The sequence below is a fragment of the Rhipicephalus sanguineus genome, chromosome 11 (genome assembly GCF_013339695.2).
Source record: "Rhipicephalus sanguineus isolate Rsan-2018 chromosome 11, BIME_Rsan_1.4, whole genome shotgun sequence".
NCBI lineage: Eukaryota > Metazoa > Arthropoda > Arachnida > Ixodida > Ixodidae > Rhipicephalus > Rhipicephalus sanguineus.
This window is the reverse complement of record NC_051186.1, coordinates 13,255,636-13,268,482: the sequence shown is the minus strand read 5'-3', so window position 1 is coordinate 13,268,482 and position 12,847 is coordinate 13,255,636. Positions and strand designations below refer to the sequence as shown.

The 12,847-nt window shown below is 45.7% G+C and overlaps 1 protein-coding gene across 1 annotated transcript in view; it reads left to right on the top strand.

Annotated features, from left to right (window-relative positions):
* LOC119374462 (uncharacterized oxidoreductase SERP2049) overlaps window positions 1-12,847 on the top strand; it is a 177,324-nt gene that overhangs the window by 34,251 nt on the left and 130,226 nt on the right. Inside the window, exons 4-5 of the mRNA XM_049411064.1 lie at window positions 383-521; window positions 9,397-9,437. Of these exons, the coding sequence (XP_049267021.1) occupies window positions 383-521; window positions 9,397-9,437 (180 nt within the window). The remainder of the gene's footprint in view (window positions 1-382; window positions 522-9,396; window positions 9,438-12,847) is intronic.

Here is a 12,847-nt window from a genome sequence, read left to right as displayed (position 1 = left end):
AATCACTGCGATTTGACACAAAGGTAGAGTTACCACCCGCAGTTCTTTTCTTTTTTTCACCTGCTTTAGTACCCTATTAATCATGTACTCACAATTGCAGCCGTTTTGTCTTCTTGTTGTAGTGTTGTAACTTAACCACGTGCAATATAATGTCCACATAGCGCACCTACCCAACAGATTAAGAAATAGGTGTGCGTCATTTCACATTCAAGCTGATGTCTCAAGCCCACCATAGACCAAGATATATGGCGTCGATAAACACGGCACGGCGTGAATAAACAGCGAAGTTTGATAGTGCCAGTACGCGTTACGTAAATCTATTTTGGCCATTGCGATAATTAAATGTGTGTTGTTTGCGTTTGACTATTTTATTTACTCATAGATCAACAACGCCGGAATAGGCACAATTGCTCATCTCGAAGAATTTTCTCTGCAACAATTTGACGACGTCATTCATACAAACCTGCGCTCCGCATTCATCATGACACAGGAGACTCTTCCATACCTGCAGAAAACAAAAGGTTCGTATTACCCTAATTTTCACAATATTGTTTCACAGCACAGAAAAAAACAGATTGGTATGCGTATCACATTTTCGTTCGGCTTTGCGCAACGAATACACTCGTTGTTTTGCCAGTGCCGCAGGTCCTGTGTCACTTCAGCGGCTGCCCTAGCTGCGTCACACATAGAATCATCCTACGAAGCATACATAGCAGGAGATGACTGCACACTTCCTTGGATATAACATTTGACAGGTGTAAAGGGTGAACAAACTGGAGATAGGTGCTCGATGTGGGCGCTGTGGGCGCATTGCCCTTTCACACGCCTAGATTTCGAAGTGGTTTACCTAAGCGTTTCGGAGATGTGCTCAATCGTGAGGCTATGTGACACGTTGGTTCCTTCTCTCTGTGGTGCTGACCACGCCAGGGCTTTGTAAGTGAGCGTTCGCAATCACCGTATCCGCTCAAAGTTTATGTGTGCGTGGGCGAATTACTTCTGACACGTGATGTCTCGCAGCGTTAGCAAAAAAATATGTTTTCTTAGAAGTTCGGGACCAGCGTCGTCAGAAATGCGCAATAACTTTTGTTAGAGGCAAACATATTTGGGATTACGGAGAGAGCGAATCGGAAATTGAGAAAAGGAAGCTCTCTTTGTTCCGTGTTCAATTTTAGTTTTCTGAAGAACTTGCACCTATCATACAGTCGCATGCGAATTTCAGTGTCTTTCTGTCATTTATATGAACAATCACATGAGAAGAAGCTATAAGAATTATTATTCGCAATCTGCAAAAAGTAATGTGCTCGACATTTCATGGAACAAAGAATAATGAAGCTGAACTCCCTACCTTGAACGTCCATATAGGCCGCAATGCAATCCAGACAACAGATTACAACAATATATTCTATACCGTTATGAAATACCGTTATGAACGTCGTATGCATTGAGGAAGGTTACCCAAGACGAATCCTGAACCCGCGGTATTGCTTTCCTCGTATTGAGACTGCCCACTTATTTATCCCCAAAACAACGCGAGGCCACCAGGATATTCAGTAATAACGATAACGTTTTTCTCACCAGATACAAGGGTAAGGCTACCGCGTTACATTAGAGATGAGGTTTTGCGTAAAAGTAGTCTGCATTTCGGGCTGACTAGTACGGACGCTTACCTGATCGAACGCCCAAAAGCGAAGCGTTAGGCCGTTTTGTAGAAATTGCTTGCTGGCATCTTCCAGATGACGCAGCCCCAGCTTAAACATTTGTATTACTTGCTTTGGCGCAAAAGCTCTGCTATCGTTTTGTATGGTTTTCCCGACGACCCGCGCACGAAGTCGGTCGATGCGCTGTATTATTGAATACGCCCCCTCGCTGCTATAGCTCTTTGGCCATTTACGCGGAATCGTATCTATACCCGTTTTTCGGACATAGGCGCATATCGTAACTTCGGCTTATTTTATTGCAAAAGTACCAAACGTAGAACATGGGATGGTTGGGTCGGGATATCTAACGACGTCAGGTGTGTCTTTACGATGACACTTGTGCGCATGTCGCCTGACGTGTGCACAATTGCTAAGTCATTCTGGGCACTAGCAAATAGAACAGATACAGATGTTGCAGGCCTCGCAAGGCTACCTCAGTTCCGGGATAGTTACTAGAAACAGGTGCAATGCACTGATGCGGGAGTATTCGTGACACCGCCGCCAACATAGTAATGAAAGTAGTCGAGTTTATGTATGTTCGTCCTCGATAGTGATGTCTTTGTATGGGTACCTCCTGTAGTCGCTGAAAGTGGTTGACTTGGTTGGCCTTGCTCATGTAGCGCAAGTTGGTGATGTCTGATGCGGCACTCTTTACATAAAAGAGTATGAGTTTGTTTGGAAATCGGTTTGGTGTTCGATATGTGGCTGGTGCACGATGGACTATTACGAAGCTTGCCGAGCACTGATTTTAGAGTGAAAGCTGTTCGAAGGCTTCTAAGACACCATTCATGACGGACGCTTCAGTCACAGGGCACTTTCCTGGACATAGCGCGTGCGAAGCTTATGCACTTATGAAAGAGTTCTTGACTGTTCCCTGAAAGAAACTCTTAATCAGGTTGACGCGCAGACAGTTGTTTATCCGTTTGAATACCAATTGTACAGAAGGAATAGTCACGCGCACATACATGTCTGGTCGTCTCAGCGTCGTAAAGTGGCATGAAGTGCGCCAGCACTTCGTCACTAGAAGAAACAGCTGCATTTTTGTTTTGGTTATTCAGACTGCTATAGTGATTTTCCTGCACAAACCCTAGGGGAGTGCATCCCCCCCAACCCCACCATGTTTTTCTTACACCCGACGGAAAATTTTGTCTAATAGCGCGGCGCCTGATCAAGGCCACATGTACACGAAGGGACACATTGTCCACACCTTGCTTGTGATGGGAGACTCCAACACCAAAGAAACTACAGCGAATACAACGATCGCCCGGGCTTCGAAGCGCCTATTCGCGGCGAGATCGACCTATAGGTGGCAGCACCGTCACCCCGCTAGTGTGGATACTGGTTTCGTGTTATGTGTGGAAGTACACGGCGCTTCTGTTTTCACATCGTGATTTTGTGTTCCGTACCCGCAGAAAACTCTTCGTTATCGATGGTGAGGTTTTGTTCGGTGCCACAATGCCGCACATACTGCACAAAGCCACGGATAAGCTTCCATTTCTGTCCCACCGACGCGGAACGTCGCCGACTGTGGCTCGTTAGGCTTCGTAACGGCAAGACGCCTTCCAAGTACGCGATGGTGTGCAGCAAGCACTTCGACGACGGTGCATTCGCATTCGCAGACGAGAAAGAATAGTGAGTAGTCAGCGATAACTTCACTAATGTGTGCATTTATATGCTTGTTGCTGCTGTGCACTACGAGCGTGAAGACGGTGGCAGTAAGCGAACGCTCGGGGAAGGTTCCCTGTGCTTTGATTTTTCCTACACTTCCGCAGGAAAATTAAGCGAGAATCAATCGAGAAAGAAGAAAATTAATTCGTGGAACTTATTCTTTGTCATTCATGTACCGTCTGCGCTGTGAATGCAAAGCTTGTTCGCGCTTGGCTATGAGTCTGTTTAAACGAGAGTCCCCGGTCCCTTTTGTAGTTCGCGCATGTTCCATTGTGTTTACACGGCCGCGAGAACAGTTCTCAGTGTTCCGTAGGGCAAGTACGTGTACCGAAACGCGGCAAGTGTGTATGCATGATCTGGTGCATAGTAAAGGGTATCGTTTTGTGAGCCCTCACTCGCCACGTGAGCGATGAAAATGCGCTAGCGAATTTATCGCCACTGCTGATCTTGATGAATATATTTTTCTCGCTCGCTCTCTTTTTTAAGGGTTTTCGCGGAAGAGATTGAGGCCTGACGCACTTCCGACACTTAACTTGCCAAAGCGCAAATTTGACAGGCATAAGCTACTCCGCAAGTACACTGGTGTCTTTGTATATCTTTTCGCCACAAGTTATGACTGCGCAAGGCAACTCAGTTTTGCGATTTCCTTGTCATTCCATTTCCTGTTCTGTTTAGGGGACAATTTAAGTACTGAAGTTTCAGACGTGACTTGACAGAAATATTTCTCTGCAGTGGGACCAGGACCGTACACAACTAAAGCTCGTCCCGACGGACTGTCGATAAACGACAGTCCCGGAGTTATACACCTAACCACAACGCGCAAGTGCACGAGAGCCTTTTTTTTTAACCACCGAGCCGTTAAAAGGCTATATTGACATGAGATTTAATACTTCTCATCTTTAGGACAACGCCAAGTGCACTTTGCAATGCGCTTGAACCACAGAGCGCACCTACACTGATATGAATCTCGTTAACGGACGGTACGACGACCACACACAGCACTCTCGACAAGTGCACTCACTGATCTTATTACAGTACATATACAGCCGATCAAGGCCAAATGCTTGTTTACATTGTGTTAGGCATACGTACGAGCGGTTAAAGTTGCACCAACGCAGCGGAACAAACCGCCTTTTGAGGCCCTGCATGACATACGCGCACATGCAAACACAACGCGGCTAGCAGACGACACATGGAGCAATCCACACTAGGCGCGCTTCAGCCAGTAGCCGCCTGGCGGCGACTCCGCTCGATCTCGCGGCCAATACCAGGGCGCAAGCGTGGCAAGCGTGGAGCAAGGGGGTGTTGCCGCGTGGTGACACCTATCAGAAACGCGCGCGTTTTTTTTTAATGCGGCGGCAAGGAGGAATGCGCTCACTATCATAAGTGTTTCCTTACGTTTCGCATGGCTTCCCACATCGTTGGATGCTCAGGTAGATAGACGAAGCGCTCTCCAGGTATGAAATTGCACCGTTTCTCAACGCGGCCACGCTTCGATGACCAGCGGTAGTGTTGACATTTCCGACGTAAGTACAGGTATACGTCGAATTATAATATAGCGATTCTCTACGCGCCTTACTAAAAGTGCCTGCGCGTGCCACCAAAACGTAATCTTAGTTGCGTATTTAGGCAGCGCAGATCGATCGCATTGGCAACTAGCAAAGTAGGCGGAAAAGGGGATTGCTCTATTCTTCCGCTAAAACACCCGAATACGCTGCGGTTCTAAAGGGCGCAGTGGGAAAGCCCACAAAATAAATAATGGGAAGGAATAAGGGTAAATAGGTACGTCAATGTAATGTTTACAGAAACGAGTGGCGTATTTCCGTTGTGTCCGACTGTGTAAGAATGCACGATACGTAATCAGTGAACAGCGAAAGCTCTCGCTCCTGATGACAGCGCCACTGGAAACTCGGTGGCGCTAAGAAATCCCTACTTTTTCGAGCGTGACGACGCACCTTTTTAAAAGATTGTGCAAGCGCCATCTTGCTGTAGTTTACTTGACTGGCGCACGATGTGCGCTCGACTACGCTTTCGTCTGTTTGTGCGGATGCACTGCATTTATTTATGCCAAAATAAGTCATCTCAACGGTACTGGGACGCTCATCAGTAAAATTAAGAAGTTAAAAATAATATTTAGCCGATATTGATAATGAAATATTATTTTAGGCTAGCCCCAATAAATGCCGTCTCCGAGTAACAAACATTGTTTAGGTATCTGTAAATGCGGCCTACGTGGACACCAGTGTTGTACACGTTCCTCTAAAACAGGAACGTAAGCTCGTTCCTCGTTCCTTCCCAATATTGGAACGAGTTCCCGTTACAAGTTCCTCTAATGAGAAAGGAACTCGTTCCAGTTACATTTCGAAAATTGGAACGTGTCGTTACATTACCGTTACATTTGAATTTTTATTGAAAATATAGTGCCGGTCACTGCCGGATAATCCTGAGGCGAAGTTAGGTCAGCATTATAATTCTCACATCAAGCTACACATATTTTACTAATTTGACATCGCCGGAAGCAGGTTATATGTAGATAATAGGGATCTAAAGAAACGCTCCTAGACGAATTTTTTTAGACCCCCGGCCACACTAAACTACAATTTCGTGCTCGTCTATCACAAGTGCAACACATGGGGCAATTTCTACGTTAATCTTCAAATGCGCAGTCAGAATAGTGCTCTTCAGATATTCAACCAAAAATTTCCAGACATGCATCAATATAATTAAGTTATAAATAAGTCTTGCACAGGAAACGGCATCGAAAGGAACAATACATGGCGCTTAACAAGTGCTGATTCAATATTGCACTGTGAGTAGAAAATAATGTCCAGGATTACGTATTCGCAACTTAGTGAAGTCTCTCGTTCGCACTCAGCAAGACTAGCATCTAGATGTTGGTATCCGACAGACGAACCTGTTTTCTCGTCAGCACTTCGTTGCCAATGTTGAAGAGCCGTTTCATGAAGCGCTTGAGGGAACTGCCGTGTTGTACACACATAGGAACAAAGTCGACCGAGGTCGTAGGGCCGAGGGCAGGCTCAGTGGGTGCAACAAGAATGCAGCTCTAGATGTAGTACAAATATCGTTTATTGCGGGACAGACGTTATCGGTGAGGCGGCTGTCAAACTGAACTCGCATGTTGAAGGTATTCCAGGCGCCACTGCAGCCTCCCCCCCCCCCCCCACGCACACGCACATACAGGCACACATACTCTCACCCACACGCACGCACGCACGCACACACATATTGTTCGAGTTGGCCGAACAAAAAGTAACCTAGGTAAAAAAATATAGCGCGCCGTTTCCTGGCAGCGGCTTTGCAATGGGTTTCGATGAGTCTCGAATGTCAAGTAAATTTTCTGCAAGGTGTGTCTATACACTCCAGAACGGCCCTTGATTGCTGTCACACTGGCTCACACAAAAAGAAAAAATCTGCTGTTCCTCCCGCACATGGTCGGTATTGGTATCGTGCGCTTCCCTGCGCCCCCGGCGGGCGCCTTAATGTGAAAATCAAGATGCAGCATAGTCAAGTGACAGGCGAGCGCTATATTCTTGCGCCTCACGCGGTCGCCCATCCGCTCTGTTCTGCACGATGTGCTGCGTTCGTGAGCCTGTTCAATGCCGAGGAACGTTTACAGAAGGAACGCTGTTCCCTCTGCCGTTCCAATGTAAACGTAACGAGTTACCGTTACAGTTCCACCGATACTAAATGGAACGGTGGCGTTCCCCCGTTCCTCCAAAAAGGAACTAGTTCCTGGAACGTCGTTCCTTGGAACGCCGTTCCTTACAACACTGGTGGACACTCTATATCTAGGGCCTTTTCTTTCTTTATTTATTCTAACCACGCCAAATTGACTTATAACAAAGCAAAATACAGATCTCGGCCAACAAGTCATAAAACAGTTTCTGAGTTTAAAAATATCCTTGAATTAAATATCGACCGTAACAATCATGAACAACATTACGATATTAAGAATACCCAGAAGCGAGCTGCAATCGCTGCAATTACGAACACGCGGACCAATCAGAGCAGTCTACTGAGAGGAGAACACAGGAGCGGACCTTCTCGAGGAGCGGTGGCTAAGCGCTCTGACTACCTCCGATCTCCACGAACAACTGTGTGCAATCCAGCGGACCCGGGCAGCGGTGGAAAGGCTATGCCTCACTGCAGATAATGCCCCGGTGACCTGAACCCGGGCTGGCAACCTTGCAGGCGGTTTTCTGCATAAAGTATTTTTTATCCGTCCTAAAACGGACTTATACCTTATAACATGTACGGCGTATTTGGTGAGGACTAAGTCAGAGGGCTGATGTGTTCGCTGAAGAGGCTATAATGACTGCAAGAAAAATCTTCCTCGCGACCTTCTAAGCCAATTGTTTTATGCTAGTCGTCTTTGGAAAACAGGGCGTGAGTACGTCTAACAACCGCCATAAGCTATAGAGAATCCCGGCTGTATATTTTATTCCATTTTTCTTTAGCGCTTCCTTTACACCTTGCTCTATTGCATCTTGTACCACTTCTGTGTTTTGTTGTAGCTTATATTTGTTATTTGGTGACGAATCTTTCTTATTGTTGTTCTTTGTTTTTCCCTTCTGAAGTTACATGATATATCGGCGATGTAGTTGCGTGCTTTTGTGCCGGCGTATAATAATGCATACTTTCATTTACGCGAACTGATGGAATCCTGCCATTGTTAAGTCTGTTTTTCTTCTGTACAACCCACTAGGAGGGTCTCTTATGCGTCCGCCTAAGATGGCTCGAATGCGAAAGGCATTTTCGTCCTCATTTTCTTCCCCCACCCGCCACGGCTCCACTGCTGACTCTCGAAGGTCGCGAAATCAAATCCCGGCCTCGGCGGCTGCATTTCCGATGGATGAAAAAACGCTTGAGGCCAGTGTACTTAGATTTAGGCGCACAATAATCATTTCCACGTGGTCGAAATTTCCGAAGCTATCTACTACGGGGTCCCTCATAATCATATCGTCGTTTCGGGACTTTAAACCCCAACAATTATTATGATTACTAATCCCCCTCTTCAGAAAGCTATCTGTACCTAACGTTCTTTTGCACTGGCTCTAAGATCGCATGTGTTGTAAGCTCTCTGCAACTCACCCGGTTCTGCATTGCCTCTGGGATCGACCCAGCTTTGACCAAGCTACAATGTCATGTGATGACGTTTTCGTGTGACATTACGTGATGTGACATCACAATCATATCATGATAACGTCACACATTCGGGTGATGTGCGACGTCATTGTGACGTAATCGCGTGATGTTCTGCATTGCTCGTGTTTACACCGCCGCATGCATCCGATGGTCAATTTTCGCGTTTGATGAGGCATCTAACGTTCACGCCAGAAGTGGGCCCCGCAACACATTTTCATGTAATCATAAATTCCTTCATTAAAATGCCGTATTGCCTCACGAATTGACTGCCGCAAAAAGTTTTAGAATTTATGAAGTACGAGATGTGTTACAGGAAATTGTAGCACTCTTTAAGCGCTTTCTCTCTCCTTTCGTACCAGCGAGTGCGCTGCAGATACACGGAGGAGGTGGGGGAGGGTGTTGTAAGGAGGCAAGATGGTGCATCCGCTCGTCAGCGCGCGTCATCACTTTGAGCACGTTCTTTTCACTTTCTTTTTTTTGTTGTTCGAATGAGCTGGTTACTTTCAGTGTGATCGCGAGCGAGCGCGTGGGTGTGTAGCCGCCATAACTATGCTCAATTCAGCCAGTGGCCTTGGACTTTGGATTGATGGAGCGGTCATCTGGGTTCATGGCATCATTTGCCGAGATAAGAGCGAGCAATATCTGGTTGATTTGGAAAATAATTCTAAGTTCTAGGCCCCGTTCCGCGCTTTAATGTTTGGCTCACGTGTTCTCAGGTGCCTCGAATACCGATCGGCAGCGTTTGCTCACCTTGCTGAAAAAGTGTTGCTGTGCTCCCTTTAATAAACCGGCGATATTGCTGTAGTTATGACCATTCTCTTTGTAGTGTATTAACGCCGTCCATCTTACCCCGCATTATTCGCAGGCAACATTGTCAACGTCTCGAGCGTGGTGTCTTTGCGAACCGTAAGTACCTACATGTTAAATCTCGTTATAAGAACCCGTCGCAGTACATGAATTTTGAAGTTTTAAGTTTAAAAATATCGAAGTAGCGATACACAAAATGAAGGAGATGTTTTACAGGCTACGCTCCCACAGTCCGAAGACTGTAGGAGGACCCTCGATGAAGCACGTAAAAGAAAAGGCAAAGGCAAATGGCGAGACAGCGTAGTATCAATAGAACAATGCTATGCAAAAACTATAGCAAAACAGCTAAGCGATAAAACATAGCAATAAATTCAACAACAAAGAGAATACGATATGCTACACCAGAATTCAAAAAAGACAAAGTATAATGGTTTATGTCGATAAAAGGTAGAATTTCACAGTTTTCTTTTGAATGTGTACATATTATCTGAAGACTTTAGATCGGGTGGAATAGAGTTTCTCAAAGAAGTGGCTGTGAATGACAACGATTTTATGCCGTAATTAATGTGAACTCAGGTTAGTAATAAACGTCCTTCTAACGCGAAACGAGTGCGGTTAATGGTTTTTTAGTAAGTCACCATTGATAAGATCGAAACGTAGCATATATATATATATATATATATATATATATACACCCTAGTTGCAAGAAACGTTGACACAACGTTGCCGCCACATAGAGACAATTGCTTCAACGTTGTGGTAAAATTGCGTGCTACTAGGGTGTGTTTATATATATGTACATATATATATATATATATATATATATATATATATATATATATATATATATATATATATATATATACATATATATATATGAAGCGGTCTGTGCCTGAAGCATCAACGCGGAGCATCAGGGAGAAGAAGAAGAAGAAGAGGGGCGGAGAACAGAGCTAATAAATGGCGGAATACATCCGTCTCTCTCTAGCTCAATGTCTCAGTAATTTACCTTAGAGGAACGCTACATTTTGGCGCAGCCGTCAAGCGAACATGTGGGTGACATTCTTCGTTGATCGAACGTCACCGAGTGGGATAACCTTCTCCAGCTACCAAGTGGAAGGTGAGCCAGCGAAGAACCTTGCCCGCGATGTGTCAACCGCTACCCTCGTCGAGTCGGTGCTGCAAGGAGCTTCAATCAGCTGCGAAGAACTTCTAAAGACGGGATCCGCCAGGCTGGCCCTGCAGCTGGACGAGCTCGAGGACTGGGTCTTGAAGCCTTCGCGCCGACGCACCGTTGAAAAGGAAGCATCGGCGGAGGTGAGCATTTTTACGAACCTCATCGAACAACAACAACGACAGATGACGCAGCAGACTGAATTTCTCGCAAACGTAATGAGATTGCATGACCACCGACGAAACATAGTGGAGCCAGATATTTTCGAGGAAAGCTCCGCAAGCCCCAACTACTGGCTTTCGTTTTACGAATATGCATGCGGAAAAAATGGGTGGGTCTCTGACGACCAGAAGATTGAGAATATGCGCCGCTATCTTGGTGGTCTAGCTAAAAAGTGGTATGACATGCAACTTCTGCTTGAACCACCAGCATGCTGGGAAAACTGGAAAATGATATTTTTGTCAATTTTCCATCGCAACGCTTGTGGAATGTTGGGACGCGGCTCTGCGCTTCACCTACCGGTGTGGTTCGTTGCTAGAATATGTTATTGAGAAACGGCGCTTGTTGTACGAAGCGGAGCCTAAGCTCACACCACCGGTAGCGGTAGCTTTAATTATGCAGGGACTATGCGCCGATGTCCGAAGCCAAGTTCAAATAAGAGACCCGAAGACATTTGAAGATCTCCTACAGTGCCTGTAATTCGTGTCGCCAACAGCTGAATTGCCGCAAGAATTACCGCCCTGTAAAACAGAACTGGTTTCTAACTCAGCTGAATTGAACGCACCACATGAACTGAACGCCTATGAGCAGTTAGTTCATGTGTCTAGCTCGTCACCTTGTCTAAAGAAAAGTTCATGCCACGATAGCAATGGTCATAGTGACACACTGTCAGTACCTCAACTGTTGCCGCTGAGAGAACCAGAGTCCTATGAAGAGCCCCAAATGACAGGCTTGAACGATACAGTATACGTCGTGTCCACTTGCTTGCTCCACGTTCCTGTTAAAGTCAATGACGTGGAAATGAAAGCCCTCGTCGACAGTGGAGCATCTGTGTCGATAATAAACAAGAGGCTCGTGGACGTCAGGAGCCTGCATGCTGGAAGGACTCTGCGCGTTCAGGGATATGATGGGACTGTGAGTTCTCGTAATGAGTGGACATCTGTAGTTCTCGAATTTCAAGGCCACAAAATTACAACCGATGCGTTGGTGCTGGCAGATGTCACTTACGAGTTCCTACTATCTCGCCCTGACATAAAGAAGTTAAAGATGAACATTTACTGGGACGACAAGGTTCTAATTGAAGACCGCCTAGGAACAAAGAATGAGATAGAGGCGCCTCGACGCTTAAGACAAATTGACTGTGAGGAAGACATACAAACAAAGTACCCAGAGCTCTCCTGCATAGGAAACTATCCTCCAGCGATACGATTTCATGAGGTTCCTTTCGACCTCGCGGACAAAGCAATTGTTCGAAGAAGTCCGTATAATATGTCCCGTGAAAAAAAGGTATGGTTGAAATCAGAGTTACAAGCGATGCTTGATGCTGGCATTATAAGACCTTCGGTGTCGCCATTTGCATCGCCAATAACTATTGCTCCGAAAGAAGACGGCACTTTTCGTCTGTGCACAGATTACAGGGCTCTCAACCAGCAAACTGAGTTGATACCATACCCAATGCCTAGGATTGATGATATCATTGACGAGACCGGTGGTTGCCGTTGCTTTTCACGATTAGACCTTTGCAAAGGCTTCTGGCAGATTCCATTGAAGGAAGACACAAAGAAGTACACGGCGTTTATTACACCGTTTGACTTATATGAATACAACAGGCTTCCATTCGGGTGGAAGAATTCCCCAGCCTGGTTTCAAAAGATCATGAACGAAACCCTGAAGCCGTATTTGGGCATATTCTGCAATGTTTACATCGATGACATAATTGTTTATTCGAAGACCAAAGAAGAGCATCGCGAACACCTGTCCTTAATTTTGCAAGCTTTGAGTGTTGCAAGCCTCAAAGTGAACTTTAAGAAAAGTGCCTTCTTCCAAGAAAAGGTAGTCTTCCTCGGAAGAGTCTTCGATGGGTCCACGAAAAGCACAAAGCAGGAATCCGTTGAGAGAATCTCAAAATTGGTAAAGCCCTATGACATACATTCACTGCGTGTGTTTCTGGGTCTGGCCGGACACTTTCGGTCTTTCATTAAAGACTATGCTATTAAAACAAGATGTCTCACACGCTTGACCCAGAAAGGTATACCGTTCCAATGGGATGGCGACTGTGAAAGGGCTTACTCTGACCTTGTGAAGATTATATCGTCGGACCCTATCCTACGGATAC